This window comes from Apium graveolens, chromosome 2 (genome assembly GCF_009905375.1).
Source record: "Apium graveolens cultivar Ventura chromosome 2, ASM990537v1, whole genome shotgun sequence".
Lineage (NCBI taxonomy): Eukaryota > Viridiplantae > Streptophyta > Magnoliopsida > Apiales > Apiaceae > Apium > Apium graveolens.
In genome coordinates this window covers 268,028,668-268,050,170 of record NC_133648.1, presented here as the reverse complement: position 1 = coordinate 268,050,170, position 21,503 = coordinate 268,028,668, and the positions used below count along the sequence as shown (strand labels likewise).

Sequence of the window (21,503 nt, the reverse complement as noted above, 5' to 3'; positions counted from 1 at the left end):
CCTTGACACATGATTTTGATTGCTACCCACACTTCTTTGGCTGTTTTTTCTCTCAGCAATAGATAAAAGCATGTCTTCTGGTATGCCTTGGTAGATCATAGCCAAGGCAACCTTGTCAATTTTATCTTCTGTTGCCGCCTTCGTGTCACTTGGCTCTATAGCAATCCATACCCCTTGAGCCTGCATAAAAACCTTCATTTTAAAGTTCAAACCGTGTAGTTGCTCCTGGCCAACATTGGATAAGTTAGGCCAACTGATCCTCCCTTACCCTTTCCCATGTCCATTTGCAGTTTGTGTCGTGGTTACAGAGTACCGAGGCTCTGATGCCAATTCTTGTAATCAAAATAACTCAACTTTGTCTTTGTTAAGCTTTGAAAATAAGAACCACAAATGCACACCCAAAGACTTAATTTTATTCATAAGGAGCAGTACAATATATAGATAAAACTTGAAGACCTAGAAAATCATGAGATAATGGACTGACTGATTCCTGTAATTTCTCTACTGATTTATTCTTCATGATCCTAAAATCTTTCTATCAATGCAAACCAAATCTCTAATGCAAGATTACAATCAATGCAATAAATAGATTAATATCAAAATACAAGTTTAAGATTACTAATGCCAACACGGGTGGATCAGGGTCGAGCAAAGGAAGCATGTCCCTTTGTCGTTCTAATAAACAAAGCATTATTCTAGAGTGGATGGAAAAAAATGTGCCCTAAATTAATAGTGTAGCCGTGTTTGGAAAGACTGTACGTAGTCTCTGGCAAGTGGCATGCCGCAAGTCGCAATTTTCCTGATGTACATTTTATCCTGCACAGAGGACAGTAAATATGCATGCCTACTTCTTTTTAGAAAATTGTTTGTTGAGCAAAAAAACTTCCAAACCCATAATTAAACAGGTTGTTCTTTAATATTTTTAAAAGAAATCTAGAAGAAAGTAAAGAAAATATAAGATATTAAACAGGTTCTTTGGATTTTCTGTTATTCGAAATGATTGAAAAAGAAACAAAAATATATAATATTTAATTCTTCCACCCCCCCCCTAAACTGGAGAACAAAGCGTGCATCGGTGCATAGATGAGATAGAGACCTTAGATTTTTGTTTAACCGGAGATAATGTTGTCGCTTAGTAATTACCAGGTAATTATGACACTGAAAATGACAATAATTGAAATCAAAATAAATTAATATCAAGGTGTAGTTGATTTTAGATTAAGTCAATAGCATCATATACTTTATTGCTCAAACTTTTCAAAGAAACCAAATCTTTTGATTTATCTAATCATCCTTCAATCAACCAAACTTTTCAAAAGGCACAGTTAGAAAGCAAAACATGATAGCTAGACTTGGTCAATGCCTAAGTCACTCCTTCACATTCATCATATACGTCTAACATCTTTCAGCTTTCATGATTTACAAGCTATAATATACGAGACTATGAGCAAGCTAATTAAGATTAAGTTAAATAATCAATTTATGGTGATCATGAAGCCCCGAGGCCTAGCAGCTCCAGTTCTACTTACACAGCAGCTTGTCATAACAGTCCTGCTATTTTACTTTATATGTTTCGCAATCACTCCTGCTTCTGCAGCTCTGGCAAGTGATGAAGGTACGTAAATTTGGTCAGAAATTTGTTTTCAACAAGAACAAGATACATATGGGTACATAAGGATGTATATAACCCTGTTGTTTACATGAATAATTTCAGTGGAAGCTTTGAAAGAAAGTGCAAAGACACTGGGAAAGACCAACTGGAATTTTGATGTGGATCCATGCAGTGGAGCTTCTGGTTGGAATACGTCAACAGTAGGCCAGAAATCACCAGATAATGCTGTCTCTTGTGGGAATTGCTCCTCCAACGGCACCGTTTGCCACGTCACTGGCATGTACGTGTTTTTTCTTCTTGTCTTTAATAATTTTTTAATTGGGTTAAATATCAAGTGGTCATATTCATTAAAGATATAAAAAATATCAAAAGGATACCTCTAAATATGTACCTGTGAGTTAAAAATTATTTTTACGAAGTTTTGAATATTTTTATTAAATATTAGTGCAACCAAATTAAAAATTATGATATCTAGTATTTAACATAATATATATAGATTTATAAAGTCTATATACTAATTATTTTTATTTAAATGAAATAAAATAATTAAAAATTTAAAATAAATAGTAGATAAATTTTTAAAAAAATCAAAATATATTATCTAAAATATTAGAATTTATAACTTTTTATTTGGTTATAGTAGTATTCACAAGCAATACATAAATATTTATAAAAATTATTTTTAATTCTCGAGTGTATATTAAGAGGTATTTATTTTATGTATATTCGGACTATATTGATTCAAATGATAACTTGATTAGATTGATGACTAAAGTGATATATGACCTCTTTTCATATTTTATCCTTTTATAATTTACATTAATGCAATTTTTGTTAGGTTTACCGTTTAAGGTTCCTCAATTTACTTTAAATAATTTATATAGTAAATAAATATATTTCAAAGTTCAAAAATAAAATGGGGTGTTCCTGCCTAACCTAGATCGAACCTTTAACCCAAATATTTTGATTAGCGATTTAAGCGAACTTACTTTGACACTTTACGTGCTTAAATAGATAAATGGTTAAATATTAAGTAGGTGATTAATTGTGTTCCGAAAATTTAAATAGATTACTAATTACAAATTTGACTCGAAATGATAATTAATAAAATTAATTTATTTATTTTATTAAAGTTGAAAATTAAAAATAGTCAAAATTGAAAAATAATAATATATGTGTGTAAAAACCGTTGTGAACTTCAATATGATTAGTAAAACTTCTTATTTGACTCAAGCAATGATGAAACCTTAAGATTCTTCCATTTTTTAGATTTTGAAGAATTCAAATGATTTCTTGAGCAAAACAGCATGTTTTACTAACCATAATAAAACCTAAAACGAGTTTCATCGACTTATGTTACCTTTTTTTTTATCGTAGGATTATGTTACCTTTTTAATTTTGTGTAATTTCAATTTTTAACTTTAACAAAATGATCAAATTAAGTTAATTGATGATCACTTCAAGTCAAATTTGCAATCAGTGACCTACATAAATTTTTTGGACACAATCGGTCAACAACTTGGTATTTAACCCAAACAAAAAATTTCAAATTTTTTGAATTTTCATTTCATTTATATCTATATTATATTATAATAGACGAAATATTAAAAATTTGGTCGGTCGGTCAATCATTTCGACCAATTTAGATTATTATTCATATTGAACTCGTTATTATTCTAATTGGTGTTAAAGTCAATTTTTTTTTACTAATTTATGTTCTAATTCAGATTAAGGTATATATAAATATGTCTCGAGTTAAGAAAAAAATAATTAATATCATTAATTCGACTAAAAAAAATATTATTGAACCGGGTTTGGACAAAATATCATAAACTATTCATTCAGGCTAAAAAGATATTATACAATCGTTCCAAACTAAAACTAAATCAAAATAAATATATATAATTTGATCAATTAAAACAAAATCATATATAGTATTTATCCGGGTTAAAACAAAATTATTTGACCTTAAAAAATATAATCAAACTAAAAATAATTAGTTGAATTTGGTTGTTTTAACATGTTTTGGATTAAACGCAATATATAAACTATTGATTGTAGTTTTGGGGTTAAATCACAAACATGTAAACTATTGATCTATGATAAAATAAAATTAATATAAGACGAAACATTATATAAATGTTCTAAACTAAAACTTAACTTTTAACCAATAAAACTATATCATTCAATCAGTTATATTATATCTTTCAAATACCTCTAATTAAAAAATAATAAACATATATAAATATTGATATATAAATCATAAATTCACATTATGTAAAAATTTAAATAAATAAATTAAAGAACTCAATATAAATTAATACAAAAAAATCTGTTAACAAAATTATACAAAGCCGTATGGCACGATATTAAACTAGTATTATTAATTAGCATTTTTTGAAATGGTCAATTTTTTTCTGTATGCAGACAAGTTCTCGTGAATAAATTATAGAATTAACTAACTGAATAAATAATTTATACTGCGAGTGTTTTTCAATGATATAGACAAAAAGGAAATGTCATCATATTCAGTGAACCGCTCTTTGTAAATGTAGAGGGCCGGCACTCGTTCACTTGATCGTTACACCAAATCTGACCCCACCTGTGTTCCTGCTTTTCGCTAGCAATACAGTATCCAATCATAGTCCTCACGCGTTTTCTTACAATTTTTTGAATAGTACTATAATTTTTAATTTGAATTTTTAAGGGGCTCTTTGGATAAATTTTACTGTTTATCATAAAATTTAAATGTAAAAATTTTAAATTAATTTCTGGTTAGAAAAATTTATATTATATTATAGCCAAAATTTGGTACAAAAGATATCCGGGTCAAATTCGGGTCAACATAATTCGATTTGGGCGAACGCCAAGAAAATGAGTGTTCGCGTACAGCTAAGGGCGGATGACCAAGGAAGGACGACCAAGGAAATGAATGTTCGTGGCCGGGTTGGCACGCGCCAAAACCCTTGGACAGGTCAGGGCAAGCTCTTACCTTTGGACAAGTTAGGGCAAGCCCTAAATGTGTGGTTGACAGATTTCTTGGACGAATTTTGTCGGACGGACTCCTCGGACATGATTACTTTGATAGATTTATACCTTGGTTTTCCTTGGACAGGGTTAAGACGAGCCCTAACCGTTGAATAATTTAGGGTGCGCCCTATAATGTAGAATGGTAAAAGAAGAGATCAAAGGCTGATGACACAGGGCGGCGCCAACATACAAAAATGTTTGGGCGCGCCCTTAGCTTCTACTTGGCACAGAATACAACTTTGACATGCTACTTGGACGAACTATTTGGAAGATTCAAGGAAGATAGAGATTATTATTACTAACTTATTTGATGCAGGTACTCTATTGAAGAACTCCTTCCTGTAGCATATCAACAGGAAAGGCGGTGTCCGTGGTCAGAGACCTTCAGGGGTATGCCTGGAGTGAAGGCCTCCTCCTGTAGTCAATGGGTGTCCTCATTGGGGATGTGAGGTACAATCCGGTGTGTGCTTTGGGAGCTCTGTCTCTATAGTCAACGGGTGTCCTCGTTGGGAGACTTCGGAGTATCCTGCACTTTGCACCCAAAAGCTTGGGATCACTTGTCCTGTAATCTGGTAGGGGCTCCTTATCGGGGGGCAAAGATGCGTCCAACATTTGGGGTGAACCACGGCTATACCTGCGTCCACAGGCTAGAGAAACAGCTGGCAGCGGAGGGTTATCCTTGGCCAGGGAGATGCCTTATCCATGAAGTCTCGAAGCCACGGACGAGCCTTGGACCTTTGTGGTTGGGCCTCATCGGCGGACATTCCTAAATCTAGTAGAAGACGGTTTCCAGTGGGTTCCCCATTGGGCCTCGGGACAAGAAATCTAAGCCCGTTAGGTTTCTTGTTCCCCAAGAACTACGTTGGCTTGATTCCCTATAAATAGGGATACGTAGGCAAATTGCAAGGGGTCAGAAACGAGAGCGCAAAGGAGCCACAACTAACCCTAAGCAATCTCAGCCCCCAATAATCACCACCACCAAACACTGTTCATCTTTTCCGATGAATACTTTTCATCAGATCCACCGACTACTGTTCACGTTTTCGACGAAGAACCGCCATCACAGATCTTGTTTCCGGCTACGAACCTCAAACTTTGTAGATATCAAATTCCTCCGTCAACAATTTGCGCTAGATAGAGGGGCTGATCAAGATCTACATCTAGGTTGAAAGATGTCTCAATATGATGAAGGTTCTTTAGAGAAAGATCCAATAGAATAGCCATGGCAAAAGTTACTCAAAGATGGTAACCTCCGATGAACAACGACGGACAAGGATAGCCAGATGTTGGCTCCAAGCAAGATCTGGAGGAAAAAGCTTCATCTTTATAGTGATCCCTCGAGGTAAACACCAACTACTTGTGTTTCAATTTTTTTTATTCGTTTCTTGAACTTGAAGGAAGATTATCCGAGGAAGGATATGCTGATTATAATGTGAATGAGAGATGACTTCGGGCAATACCTTTGATGAATGTCGCCGGGTAGAGAACTTTCAGAAGAAAGAAGGGATTTCACCTCTTTTTTTAAAAAAAGGCTCAGAATACGTATGAGGGATGATGTTCTCTGCATGCTGCTTCTGGAATGGAAAAAGGTTGACAACGATGGAGAATCAATGCCCCGTGATGCTATGCGTGTGCTCCTTAATTTTCATGAAAATTATAGGGAGAGGCACCGCAGACACGAGCGAGCACCTCCATGAGATACCGATAAAAGATAGAATTGAAGTTACGAAAGTGATGACCAATGAAGATGGTCATTCTAAGCTTTTCGAGATACTATCTCTAGAGGACGCGCCCTCACGTGTTCAGTGAGACGACTGAGTCTTGAAGGCGTGACCTGAATATACCAATCTCATGTGTAGTGACTTCATATTTTATATAGTTGTCATAGCTATGCTTTGACATCACCCTAATTCATTTATACCATATCGTGAGCAACATGATACACTTTCAATTACTTTGACATCTCATCCGTTTGTGTCAGCTATATCATTTCTGCTCCGATCAATTTTTTTTATAAGCCTCAGGGTTGATCCCTACTAAATTCACAACACGGTGACGACACTCGATGCTTGGATGGATAATTTTAATTACGAGGATTATATAGTACTTGAAGTTCAGTATGAAAGTGATTAAACAAAGGTGCGGCTTTAGGAACATTGGTGAAAGTCCTTCTTTTTTCCTGAAAGTGGAATAAATGTGAGATCCTCGTGTTCCTATATCAGCCCCTTTGTGTGACTAAGATAAGTCACCTCATCAGTCTTAATCTTTGCACCTCCATCGAATTGTACAAGAAAGAAAACAAAATATTTTCTTGAAACGTGAGATCCTCATGCTTTTTAGGAGAGCCCCTTCAGATTTATGTGACATTCAAATACACGATGACCAATTTTCGTTGAACGATGTGTCCAGAAAGAAAATATAAGGTCACTTCTCTTAGTCAGTCTTGATAAAGGGCGCGCCATTTAAAAATCTATTTCACAGACGGCGCCTTACTTAAGTTACTCAAGAAAAAGAAGGTGGTTTCTTGTTTGGCTGAACACAGTAATATTGATTAAAACAGAAATATTGCTTGCATGGAAATATATAACTACTGAAGAGAGAAAATACTAGCTTTAGTATTAATTTGCATATGACGGTGAGGAATATTGGGGTGCGCCCTTAAAAGAAAGTGGGTTGGTTCCTGCAAATAAATAATAAAAGATAAAGTTAAGGATGGTTTATTTATTTCAAGAAGAGGTGGTAAAGAATTGATAACCCATGAAAATAAAATGTACGCACGAAAGATTGCTTTTGGCATGAACTAGACGAGCCGAAGTGGAGTGTTATGGATCGAGATTTGTGCGGCTTAAAGAATAATAATAAAAACCCTAGATGTCTTCAATAATTTATACGAGCAGCACAATTATGGAGACTTATTTGGTGCATGAAAAAATAGGTAATATGATTAACTTATGATGAACACAAGAGGATTACGTTGGAAGCAAAATATGACTAGAAAATTTTCAGGCGCGCCTTCTAACCAAAAAGGATTGAAGTAAGCAGGTTTTCCTCTGTTAAGGTGCCTCGAATCAAAGTAAAATAATTAGAGCAAATACTATGCATCTAGCAAAGTGGAGCAGGAGTAGCATTGTTAAATATGCTTCGAACCAAAAATAAGATATGCCAGACATAGATGAAAGGGATGATGCCAATGGAAAAACATGATATGTTCACGTATATAAACTAAATAAAAGCATCATGAGCAACAAGACGCGTCCTTGTGAATGTAAAGGGTGGTGCTGCTCCTGGGAGGACATGTTATCTCCATAGTAGAGAATGACTATACATCGACTTTTCGAATTAGCAAGAAGGGAACATTGTGTTACTTGCATGATAGTGGGGTATGCATCAAAAATCAAGGACCGAAGAAAGCTACTAGTAGAAAATAAAAACATGATTATGGAGGACACAAAATTTCATGCTTTATCTTTGATTTCACATGAAATTGGGGGTAGCCAGTAGTAGTTAAAATTTGGTATTATATATTTCGAGTTGAAAATCCAAAATTTGAATTTCTTCGTGTGAAGGTGTGTTATCATAAAAAGCTCTAAAACCTTCTTGAGTTTTTGTGACAAAGATCTAAGGTGCAGGGCGCGCCTTATGAGACTGGAGTAGTCACAACTTATATTGATAAAATGGACACAATGAATGTTCAGAATGGAAGAAAAAGGATAAGTAAAATGGGCTCGTCATGAATGAAAAGTAGGAGAATATGCAGGGCTTTGATAAATGGATATCATAAAGCTTTAAGTGCAACTTTAAAGCTTCATACATGCATAGAAGATGTCGCCAAAAGTATGAAGAACTTGAAAATATTAAAAGAATCACTATTATATGCTAGTAACATAGAGAAGACACACCCTACAAATAGAAGTATCCGGGTCAAATTATCCGGGTACAAAAGATATCCTGGTCAAATTCGGGTCAACATAATTCGATTTGGGCGAACGCCAAAAAAATGAGTGTTCGCGGACAGCTAAGGGCGGATGACCAAGGAAGGACGGCCAAGGAAATGAATGTTCGTGGTCGGGTTGGTACGCGCCAAAACCCTTGGACAGGTCAGGGCAAGCTCTTACCTTTGGACAAGTTAGGGCGAGCCCTAAATGTGTGGTTGACAGATTCCTTGGACGGATTTCTCGGACGGACTCCTCGGACATGATTACTTTGATAGATTCATACCTTGGTTTTCCTTGGACAGGGTTAAGGCGAGCCCTAACCGTTGAATAATTTAGGGCGCTCTATAATGTAGAATGGTAAAAGAAGAGATCAAAGGCTGATGACACAGGGCGGCGCCAACATACAAAAATGTTTGGGCGCGCCCTTAGCTTCTACTTGGCACAGAATGCAACTTTGACATGCTACTTGGACGAACTATTTGGAAGATTCAAGGAAGATAGAGATTATTATTACTAACTTATTTGATGCAGGTACTCTATTGAAGAAACTCCTTCCTGTAGCATATCTACATGAAAGACGGTGTCCGTGGTCAGAGACCTCCAAGGGTATGCCTGGACTGAAGGCCTCCTCCTGTAGTCAATGGGTGTCCTCATTGAGGATGTGAGGTAAAATCTGGTGTGTGGTTTGGGAGCTCTGTCTCTGTAGTCAACGGGTGTCCTCGTTGGGAGATTTCGGAGTATCCTGCACTTTGCACCCAAAAGCTTGGGATCACTTGTCCTGTAATCTGGTAGGGGCTCCTTATCGGGGGCAAGGATGCGTCCAAAATTTGGGGTGAACCACGGCTATATCTGCGTCCACGGACTAGAGAAACAGCTGGCAGCGGAGGGTTATCCTTGGCCAGGGAGATGCCTTATCCGTGAAGTCTCGAAGCCGCGGACGAGTCTTGGACCTTTGTGGTTGGGCCTCATCGGCGGACATTCCTAAAGCTAGTAGAAGACGGTTTCTAGTGGGTTTCCCATTAGGTCTCGGGTTAAAGAAATCTAAGCCCGTTAGGCTTCTTGTTCCCCAAGAACTACGTTGGCTTGATTCCCTATAAATAGGGATACGTAGACAAATTACAAGGGGTCAGAAGCGAGAGCGTAAATGAGCCACCACTAACCCTAAGCAATCTCAGCCTCCAATAATCACCACCAACAAACACTGTTCATCTTTTCCGACGAATACTGTTCATCAGATCCACCGACTACTGTTCACGTTTCCGACGAAGAACCGCCATCACAGATCTTGTTTCTGGTTACGAACCTCAAATTTTGTTGATACCAAATTCCTCCGTCAACATCTTACAAGTTACTCGTGAATTATTAAGAATCTAAAAATAAAAAATAATCTGGAAAACAGTCCCGTGGTAATACAATTATCATAATAATAAGATGTCATACAAACTTCAAGCTATTATTTGAATTTTAAGTCATTTTCAGACAAATACACGTACCGCATTTTTTAACAATTGTAAAACTAATTTTGAACTAACAGATTAAAGTTTCGGCTTTAAGTTCGAATTTAAGTCCGAAGCGGAGGAACGTTTTACCCCTCTGATTCCTATCAGATCTCTCGGATATTGAAGAAAAATTTTGAGTTTGGAACAAAAAATGAAAAATGTATAAACGATATCGATATAGGGGACTAGCGTATACTTGTTCCCCGATTATCATATTTGTAAATATATTTTTTTTTATGTACACTAAATCATTATGAATTCTTTAAATGTTGAAAAAATGGATAATAAATTTGTATTATTGTGATTTTAACATATTTTTATAATAATGTAAATGCTATAATATATTTGAAATAATGTAAATGAAATTAGTAAAGGGTGATGGGAAAAAAATGCTTCATTCCCGATTTTCATTGTCCTATCCAATTTCAGATTTTTTGTCCAAAATATCCCGTCAATACGTTGTTTTAGGCTCCGTATTTTATAAAACGCAATTTTCTACCGTGACAGTCCTCTGTTGCACTGTTTCTCTTTAGGCTGATGCGCATGCGCAGCATGAAACAGTAAGACACCTTTCTCGTAACTTATTTTTAAATAAACACAGCTCATGTTTTATATCATTTTTATTAATATAAAAATGATCTCTCTCTCTCTTAACTGTTTTTCTAATCTCTTTCTTTCATATCTCATTCAAATTTAATAATATTATAATAATAAGAAACGAAGATAATAATTAATGTTGAAGTTGAAATTTAAAATTATGTCTTAAATCATAAGAATTAATATTTTATAATATTTATAAGGACTTACTAGAAATTATTAAATGAACTCTGAAAATGGGGTATTTTGATGCTTAACTCATTAATAATTTTTTTTTGAAAAAATGATATAAAAAATAACTACTCCCTTTGTCCCTTTTTAATTGTATTTTTTGGTTAAACTGACCAATTTTTGAACGAAAATTAAATATTATTCTTATATTATTTAAAAAAATTAAAAATGATATTTTAAAGTAAATTTAATATACTTTTTAATAATATAATTTTTTATTTTTGTCTACTTATAAAATATTAATAAATTTCTGCTAGATTTTAATTAAGTTGACTACACAAAAGTTAAATCTAATAACTTATAAGGGAGTGCATGGGTAATTTCATACACACTTTTTGGCAAAAAATCGTAAGCAACTCGAATTTGGCACTAAAAAATATTTTTTGTTGTTAGAATAAAATTTTAACTTCAATATTAGTTATTTTTTGCATCCAAAATATTTCTAATTTGACTCATTTTTATCTCTCTCCCTCTAAATTTTATATAAAGTTTATCATTTTAATATTATTTTGTGGTTACTTGATGACATGAGATGAATATATAAATATATCCTTAATTTTAAATTTAGAATGAAGAATATATTTATACATTTTTGCATCTAAAGAAACAATTATTTTAAATTTTAATATATAATTTCAAATTATAAAAATGATATCAATTATAACATTACATTATTTAGCAAAAAAATATATTATAACATTACATTGCTTTCGGGACTAAGAAATCTACTTGTACTTGTGCACGGTAATGGTATTATCTTAAGTGGCTTATTGTAACTTTAAAATTATTAAATTATTATTATTGTTACGAGAGAGACTTGACGTGGGCCATTTATTAACTTCATAGGGTTAAGTGGTTGCTGTAGTTTTTAAAAATTAAACCTAAATTTAAGGAAGGGGGATTTCATTTGGTCGGGAGATTAAGAAATATATATAAAATAATAAAAAAAAGAAAGAAAAGTGGATGAAGTGATGATATTTATTGATTTTTAATGTATAAAAGGGAGATAATGGAGTAAAAGTAGTGTGAAAAAGATTAAAAAATGGAGAAATGACCATTAATTATTTTTGATAAGTTTTAAAATATAAAAAAATGAATGAGATATCTTAAAAAGGAAATTATAAAAAAATGAAAAAAAATAAATTGTAAAGAAATGAAAAGAAGGAATACTAATATAGAGTTATTACAATCTGAAACAAGTACGAAAACTGAAAATTGCAGAATACTCAAGTCGCAAAATCTGACAGGAAAGCTCCCACCAGAATTTCAGAAATTACCTTACCTACAAGTTATGTGAGTACCACTAAATTTACCCCCTCCTCCTTTTATTTATTTACACCTTTTTAAGTAATAATAATAAGAATACCTAATTTTTGTTGATTTAATGCAGAGATTTGACTCGCAACTACATCGAGGGCACTCTACCTGTCCAATGGGCCTCTTTGAAACTTGTCCAGATGTACGTAATATTTCTTTAAGCCAAACCATTTTTACATTTTTTATTTTGATTAATATTAATGTATTTAGCTTGCATATCCCGGGTAAGCTTCCCTGTTGAATCAACAGTGAGATGAGTTGGCTCAAGATCACTATTTATCGTATTGTGTTGTGATCTTTTAAGCCTTAAGCCTTTCACCATACATTCGTCAGCTATTAAGCCTCTATGCTCCAAAATTGTATTTCTCAATCCCTCCACAATATTTATATTTGGATTGGACACGAAATTTAAGAAACATAATAAAATAGTAGAGAAAAGTTAAAAAAATAAGTAAAGTAGGGAGACAGATTAATATTATATGTAAAAAATGAATATATTGGAAAAAAATAATGGATAATTATTTTAAAAATTATAAAAATTTACTATTTTTTTAAAAATTTTGAAATATAAAAAATTAGAAGTAACATCTGAGAAAAGTGTAAATAAATGAGACCGGTTTGCTAATGAAGTAGGGAAAAAAGTACTTTTTTTCACTTATGGATAGGTCAATTTACACGGTTATTTCTGGTCAAAGTACAGACAGATACATTTTTAAGTACTTCACGGACATGGACGGATGGATATATTGTTGCAAAATTAAGCTTTAACCCAATTGTGTTTGTTGATCAATTTTCTTTTTATTTACTCATTTTTAACCTGATGAGTGTGCCTACAGCTCACTCCTTGCCAATCGCTTGACGGGTCCAATACCAGAAGAATATGGAAGCATTGTTACTTTAGGAAAACTGTAATTGTTTTTGGCGTTGGCTCCTTTCATTTGAATAATTTGGCTATTGTCGGAAAATTTTTGGTAAGATTTCTTTTGTGACGATTATTTACGTTCCTACAGGGAGCTAGATGCCAATCGGATGTCAGGAAATATTCCCCCACAGCTTGGTGATCTTCCTGCTATTTCAGCAATGTAAGTCTCCACCTGTATGGTTTTCACTATTCGTAAGACTGCGTGGTCACCGGTCGGTGTATTTCTTAATGTAACATGCACATTTTGTCTGCGTCAACCCCTTAACTGCTAAATTTCTACACTATTTTAGTTGTCAGATTTTGAATTGTCTACTTTTTTTAACTATTGGCAAAGCTCGCTGTCTTCAAACAATTTCACTGGACCATTGCCCGACACACTCGCCAAGCTGACTTCTCTGACAGACTTGTAAGATCCTAGATCGTATAAGAAGTCTTCATTGCGTCTTCCTTGTTCATTTTGTTAGAAAACAAATATATTATTGTATGGATACTTGACGGTTTTGTCTGAATTCTTTATCCTCTGTTATATATACGTAATATCTATAATGATTAAGATCTTTATTTTAATGCAACTGCAGTCGAATCAGTGATAACAACTTCTCAGGCAAGATACCTAGCTACATACAGACCTGGACAAACCTTAAAAGACTGTAAGTGTTTTGCCTCTTCCCAACATCAGCATGTTCATGTTCTGTGTTTTTGTCAGTTTCTCATAGTTAAGTTGCCAATGCAGAGATATCCAAGCTAGTGGTTTGGATGGGCCAATTCCTGACTTTAGTCTTTTGGCGAATTTCTTCGACTTGTCAGTTCTACCCTTCTATCTGACAGATTTATATGTTTGGTTTGATTGCTAGCTACTTTTTTAACACTGTTTACTAATTTAATATGCAGGAGAATCAGTGACTTGAATGGAAACGACGGAAAATTTCCTGCCCTCAATAAATCTAGCTTCAGAGAATTCAAAACATTGTATGTTGCTTACTTATAAAACTCTTTCATGATGAAAATCGTTAGTAACTACAGAGTGACTCTTCGTTTTTGGCAGGATATTAAGGAGTTGCAATATTGTAGGACAACTACCAGAATATCTTGGTGAAATGGAGTACTTGACGACGCTGTTAGTAGATCTATACTTTCTTCCTTCTCTGATTTTTTTGCAACTTTTTATATTGTTGTTTGGGCAATAGTTTTTTTGTACTAACCGACCCATAAGTTTATGATCACATGTTGAAGTTCAGACCTGTTATGTATGATGATGGTAATAAAATCAAAAAATTCATGCAAGCATACATCATTTTGTCTGACTGCATCAGTTTTATAATTTATGTCTGGGCTGCTATATTGTATACAAAGGCGGAGTGACATGCATATTCTGACTTGAATCAAATTATAGTGACTTCACCATAATGGCATCTCATTCTAGAATCATAAACATAAAACATAGGTCAACTATTAAGAACAATGCACACTCAAGCTTAAGAACTTTGGTCAAGGATTTTACATGTACCCAAATTAATAGTGCTCTGCTCAGTATTGTATTCAAATGTCACAGTTAGTTCCTTTTAGAAAATATGAAGCCTTGACGCTAATAATGGTTGGATGAGTAAAAATAACAGCGGGATTCATTGTGTCCATAAACAGACAATTCTCATTGACAACTACAAAATTAAAAGTGAAGTGCTTATTATCTGTTCAGGTCCACCATCTTTAGTAAAATACTATCATCATGTAATGATTCCATAATACTATGTATTGATTTTCTCTTGCAGAGACCTTAGCTTTAATAGACTAAGTGGCACCATATCGAGCAGTATGAAAAACCTAAGTGCAGTAGACAATATGTAAGAACTCTGATCCTTAACTTTTTACTATTTTAAATGCACCAAGCTAATCTTAATATGTATTCCCCATTGTTAGTGTTTAAGGTAGCAGAATGATGCAAGGAACTGATCTAAATAACCATTTTAGTGATTGTTAGTCCACTTTTTCATGTTTTGATTACTCAATATGTTGAGCGGAGTCCTGAAGGCTAAATTAATAAGTTGAAAACATAGTTGTTGTGATAATCCACGGGCTTCAAAATTTTAGACTCAGAAATCCTCGGTTTTCTGGGTTACTCTCTTTTACATTTATTTAATTTCCAAAAGAAATCGACAAATAAGTTTCCAAACAGATTTTCCTAAAGATGACCATATGGTTTTATATGAATGAGTAGATGCTAAAGGATCAATCCATTTAATCCTTGGTCATTGGCATGATGAGCGATAAAATTTTTGGTGGTAGCAGACATAAAATCGATCTCGATCAGTATTGAAGAGCAACTGATTATAATAATCTATTGTATTGCATCTTTTTAGTTACTTTACAGGAAACTTGCTCTCTGGATCGTTGCCTGATTGGATATTGAACTCACACAAAGTAATGTAAGTTTCTCTTTGAATCTTTTTATAGTGTAAGTGCTACAGAAATGTTCATTTGAATTCATGTTCTACTGATTTTGTACTCATTGCCTTTGGTTTAATTCTTTTTACATAAAATAGTTGTTTCTATGTATTTCTATGGATAGTGAAATTATTGGCACACCATTGTTCCTTGATGTGCTGCACAATTTTATTCATAATCATAAAAGGCGCAGTGCCCTGCTGCCCTTGTTACATTAGAGTGAGCTTGGACAATATCAACTAGCCAATGACAATTTTAAGTAGTTTACTTTACAGCTTCAAACCAATTTATTTCTCTAACATTAGATATAACCCTGGAATTGTCCCTGTTGCGTTCGACTAGTAGTTTCAGTAAGACAAACAATATGTGGCTGGAAAATGGGACATAAATTCTTGATTACTACATGGTAACTCCTGCAATATCACCAAGTAAAACATTAAACTAATGAGTGTCTGTTGTTTAACAAGCAAGCTTGAGCCCAGAAACACAGGTCCTGTGCTCATATACTCATCTATTGAATTTTGGGCATCAAGTAACACATTGAACCAATAAGTGTCTGTTGTTAAACAAGCATGCTTGAAGCCATAATTTCCTGTTGTCATATTGCTTCTCTGTTGGATTTTGTGCAGAGATCTTTCATACAACAATCTCACACTTGTCAGCCCAGGGAACGATAACTGTCTAAAGCAAGGGCTGTAAGATTACATCTTTCTTTCTCAACCTTATGAATTCTAAACCTTATGAATTCCTGCTTTATTCCCAATAAATTTAAATCAGCAGAGAGTTATTATTTTCTAATAATTAATTTATGTGTTTGAGAATGTTTTTGTAGGAACCTGTTTGGAAGCTCTTCAAAGAGGAGTCCGTCGTAAGTTTTAAACATATATTTGAACTCATATTATAATATTTTGTTGATTCATGTTCTGCTTGATATTATTTTCACATTTATCTTGTTTCAAATTCCTATCATAATATGTTGTTGCTTTATGTGCTGTTTGACATCATTTCCACTTTTATCCTAATAATATTCTAGCAATAATTTTATGATGACTGTTTCTTGGTTCACGTTGTTTGCCAGTGGAACAGTTTCATGCTTGCAAAGCCAGTCTTGTCCCAGATGTAAGCTATATTTATTTAGTTAAATGCTTGTTCTTGATCAATCAATTTATATGTAATACTACACTTATAATTGCTGATTGTTAATTAAAGAAAATTGTGCGAGAAATATTTTATAATTGCGCCAAAAATATTTTTGTAGAACTACACGTATAATTGATAAATAGTATACACTATATCTATTGCAATTTTGTATCGGTGTTCGTTATATCCATAAATTGGATAAAAGCCAATAGTTACCACTAACGTCTTGCATTTTCTGCATGCTCAACGTTTTACAAAGAATTTAGAAAATCAAGTAATGTGCATGAATGCGGTGAAAGTACCCCTACACCGTATTATCCTTTTTAAGTATATATATACATACATTTATCTTCTGATTATAGTTTAATCTACAAGATGGATAACACTATACATATACAGTTTAATCTACAAGATGGATAACACTATACATATACACATTATGATAGGATCTTTCTAAAAATTGTTATCTTATTAATATAATACAATTTTAATATTATGAACTAAAATAAGTATAATATTTCCTATAAGGCCAGCCATTAGTTCATGTAGGCTAAATCTCATATTGCAGAAGGTATAAGAAAAACAAAACATCAGTTTTTTTGACTTTGTTATCTATTCACATCGTGGCACGTTTTTGTTTCTTCGCCTTAAAAATGTTCTGATCTGTATCAGATGCGAACTCTTTCTATATCAATTGTGGAGGTAGTAAACAAACAAGTGCTGATGGAACTATATATGCGGAGGATAGCCAGTCATCTACTGGACCTTCGAAATTCTATCGTGGGGACAACTGGGCATCTAGCAGTACCGGTTCCTTTTTGGATGGAGAGAAGAATGTTTTTACCAAAACAGATAGCAGTTTCAATGGAGATCGTAGAGAATTGCTAATGGATGCACGGCTTTCTCCGTTGTCTCTAACTTACTATGGTTTTTGTCTATTTAATGGGAAGTATACAGTAAAGCTTTACTTTGCAGAAATCATGTTTAGTGATAACCAAACCTTCAGTAGCCTTGGCAGGCGAATATTTGATATTTACATTCAGGTAAATGTTCAAAATAATTAGACCAATTTAAGCTCAAATTTTTCACAAGTTATTAAACGTTCGTTCTAATAACGCAGGGGAAGCTGGAGCGGAAGGATTTCAATATTAAAGATGAAGCAGGTGGAGTTTATAAGGAGGTCGTATTGGAGTTTCCTGCCAGCGTAAACAGTAATACCTTGGAGATCCGTTTTTACTGGGCTGGTAAAGGGACAACTATAACCCCTACTAAAGGTGTATATGGTCCTCTCATTTCAGCTATCGCAGTGTCTCGTGGTAAATACGTAAAACATTCTAGTTCCTGTTTTTTTCTTCCTGTGTACATTAGTATGGATGATTGTTTCATGTTATCATTTCATATTCTCAATCACATATAATATTTCTGAAAAATTTGTCTTATTGTAATTTATCACATATAACATTCTTTACATCTTTCCAACTATCAACACATGCTTATACTGTTTTTTTCATCCAAATACCTGTACAACTATCAGAAAAGAAAAGTGCGTCCGTGGGCACTGTGGTTGGTATTGTGGTTGGTGTAGCATCTGCTATCTTCTTGCTTCTAGGTATACTTTGGTGGAAAGGATGTCTCCGTCGAAGAGATACAATGAGATCAGGTATTTGCACAACCAATGAAACTCCTTTCATTGTAGTTAAGTAGCGGTTTTCATCATTTTTCGATTGCTTTGACTGCACCTCCATATATCATGTTTCTCCTATCAAATTCTAGATGTAACCATGATAGATAAACTATCTCCAAGTGCACCAGTACTGATAGTGAATGTTTTGCTCCACTATTATCTAAAGCATCATTTTTCAACAGATCTACAAAGTCTAGACTTGCAAACTGGCTCATTTACCTTAAAGCAGATTAGAGCTGCAACCAATAATTTTGATAGTGCTAATAAGATTGGTGAAGGTGGTTTTGGTCCTGTTTACAAGGTAACATACACAAGAACTATTTTCCCAATTTTTTTTTCTTGAATGCCTATTAATTTTTTAAATCCAACACAAATTTCAATTTGTAGGGGCTTCTATTAGATGGAACTGTAATCGCTGTGAAACAGCTTTCTCAGAAATCAAAGCAAGGGAATCGTGAGTTTGTAACTGAAATAGGCATGATATCTGCTTTACAACATCCAAACCTCGTAAAGCTGTATGGCTGTTGTATAGAAGGAAATGAATTACTGCTAATATACGAATACTTGGAAAATAACAGCCTAGCTCGTGCTTTATTCGGTAATTCTGCAGCATCATGCTTTGCCAATTTTATTTTTTATTTTCAACAATACATGCTATATAAAATTACTATGTATATGGTTTCTCGTCTTAGTTCTTACCATAAACCTGATAACATTGAAGGCCCTGAAAGATATCGCTTGGAATTGAATTGGCCAACAAGGTACAGGGTCTGCATTGGCATAGCAAGGGGTTTGGCTTATCTCCATGAAGAGTCGAGATTGAAGATTGTCCACCGAGATATTAAAGCTACCAATGTGCTACTTGATAAAGATCTAAATCCAAAGATATCTGATTTTGGTTTAGCTAAACTTGATGAGGAGGACAATACACATATAAGCACCAGAATTGCCGGAACTTTGTGAGTCACCATGCTAATATTTCTAGTCAACTGGCTACTGCTAGTAATAAGAGTAATAAATTTTATTGATATTCCTTTTTTAAAGAAATATTAGGCTGAATTCTCCTGAATATATGACATTATGTTTTATCCTGTTTTAGTGGATATATGGCACCTGAATATGCAATGAGGGGTTACCTTACGGACAAAGCTGATGTTTATAGTTTCGGAATTGTTGCCCTGGAAATTGTCAGCGGGAGGAGCAACACTAGTAATAGGCCAAAGCAGGAACCCTTTTATCTTCTTGATTGGGTAACTTTATTAACTGCAATATATGATCTGAAGCAGAGAAACGTCCCATTATTGTTCTACTAAATTATGCTTCTATGTTGCTTTCTATCAATCTTGGTGAAAATAATGGGATCTCAAGAATGAATTTCTTGTTATTGTACCACGAACAAAACATTTTATGCTGCTTCTGATTAAGTTTTCACTAGACTTCTGTTTTCTTAATTACAGGCTAATGATCTCAAACTTGAAGGGAAGTTGATGGAGTTGGTTGATGAGAGTCTAGGGTTGGAATATAAACAAGAGGAGGCATTGTTAATGATTAATGTTGGTCTTATGTGCACTAATATGACATCAGCAGAGCGACCTGCTATGTCTTCCGTGGTTAGCATACTTGAAGGCAGAGCTGACGTTCCAGAGTTTGAATCTGTTTCTGAGCCAACAATGAAGATAAAGCACCACCAATCTGCACAAAGTATATCAATTGATGAGGATTCATGGATTGCTTCTTCTGCATCTGGAACTGATCTGTATTCAGTCGCACTAGACACTGATTACATGCTAAAGAATGCATCAGGTCGTTGAGCAGGGCCGTTCCATAACTTGCAGGAGTCCAGGGTGAAACGGAAAAAATGGGCCCTAAATATAATAGCTAGAGTTGTATAAAATTTAAACCACTTAAATCTTAAAACATATAATACTTGTATTGTTCAGTATAATATTATGTAATATTATAAGTCAGAAATATATTTAAAAAACGCTATATACTGCAACGATCTAAAAGGATATAAGATTTAAATATTTATTACCAAACAGTTTTATTCAAAACTAAAACTGTTGAATTCAATCGGTCAGTCAAGATAGCTACCTCAATCAGTTAGTTAAAACAGCTATTTCAAATCGTTACAATTAACGGATAACATTAAATAAGGCCATATATTTATAAATCTTAAACCTATCCCATAAAATTAAAAAAACTCAAACTTTGTAAAATTTTGAAATAACATGTATTAAAATTTATGACTAGACCGAAAAAAAGAACAAATTTATAGTAATTTTATATTTTATACAAAAAATATATAATAATATTAAAATTTTCTGAATTTTGGGCCGATTTAAAAATATAGGCTCAAGACGGTAGCTATCCTAGGCTCCCGGGATCGGCCCTGTCGTTCTGTCGTTGAGCTGAGCTGAGATATACCCTAAACTCTGCGAGCAGACCTTGTAAACAAGACTAAACATCACTTTTTAGCTTCTACCTCTTATCTTTACTCACTTTTTCGATTTTGTCCATAACTTTAAATTTTGCAAAATCCTGACCGAATAATGAATATCGGTCCTCATTAAATAATTATAATAAGTTTAGTGGGTCATTAATCCGTACCCCTAATCATCCAAATACCGGCGGGGCATGATAGTAGAAACTTTAGCCCCGGCATAGTCGGTTGAGAAATGGATCAAAATATCATTTTTAGCGTAAAATGTTTCAAAATTTTATTTATAAAAATAATGATTCAAAATATCACTTCATCTTGTTATATCATGCAGTATTTTAAAAACAACCCAAAACGCTATACGATGTTGCGTTTTTTTTAAATTTCAAATGTCATCACACTACTTCAAGTAACGTTAAGGTGTTTTTTTATTTTTTTTCTTATTTTTAATTTTGTTGTTGTATTGTTTAGGAATCCGAAAACACCGCTTAATATTACGTTTTTTAAATTTCTTTTTTTTTATTTAATATTTTTAAAATTTAAGAGTATAACATAATTTAACAATTTTTAAAATTTTAGGATTCATCAATCCCCTTTTGGTTTAGAAATATTAAAAAAAAGTTAATAAATGTTATACCGATTTAGGGTTTAGAA

At 33.7% G+C, this 21,503-nt stretch overlaps 1 protein-coding gene across 3 annotated transcripts; it reads left to right on the top strand.

Annotated features, from left to right (window-relative positions):
• Window positions 1–1,254: 1,254 nt before the first annotated feature.
• LOC141708460 (putative LRR receptor-like serine/threonine-protein kinase At1g53420) lies at window positions 1,255–20,421 on the top strand. 3 transcript variants are annotated; one of them, XM_074512107.1, is made up of 24 exons: window positions 1,257–1,615; window positions 1,715–1,892; window positions 12,126–12,197; window positions 12,295–12,363; window positions 13,058–13,129; window positions 13,232–13,303; window positions 13,478–13,549; window positions 13,722–13,793; window positions 13,877–13,945; window positions 14,035–14,112; window positions 14,189–14,260; window positions 14,913–14,984; window positions 15,501–15,566; window positions 16,215–16,280; window positions 16,418–16,453; window positions 16,664–16,704; window positions 17,398–17,768; window positions 17,846–18,041; window positions 18,260–18,385; window positions 18,592–18,710; window positions 18,797–19,007; window positions 19,131–19,368; window positions 19,509–19,659; window positions 19,867–20,419. In XM_074512107.1, the coding sequence occupies exons 1-24, from the start codon at window positions 1,360–1,362 to the stop codon at window positions 20,218–20,220; spliced, it is 3,129 nt and encodes a 1,042-aa protein (XP_074368208.1). In that variant the 5' UTR covers window positions 1,257–1,359; the 3' UTR covers window positions 20,221–20,419. The 3 variants fall into 3 exon arrangements, with proteins under 3 accessions (XP_074368206.1, XP_074368207.1, XP_074368208.1); XM_074512105.1 differs by having other exon boundaries at window positions 1,255–1,615; window positions 18,797–19,368; window positions 19,867–20,421; XM_074512106.1 differs by lacking the exon at window positions 13,058–13,129 and having other exon boundaries at window positions 1,255–1,615; window positions 18,797–19,368; window positions 19,867–20,421.
• The last annotated feature ends 1,082 nt before the right edge of the window (window positions 20,422–21,503 follow it).

Bases quoted from the DNA above. Each gene is read 5' to 3' on its own strand.
- LOC141708460 (XM_074512105.1), top strand. From the start codon at position 1,360: ATGCCTAAGTCACTCCTTCACATTCATCATATACGTCTAACATCTTTC. The intron at 16,281-16,417 runs GTAAGATTACAT...ATGTTTTTGTAG, and splicing joins AACTGTCTAAAGCAAGGGCT to GAACCTGTTTGGAAGCTCTT. The intron at 19,660-19,866 runs GTAACTTTATTA...TCTTAATTACAG, and splicing joins CCTTTTATCTTCTTGATTGG to GCTAATGATCTCAAACTTGA.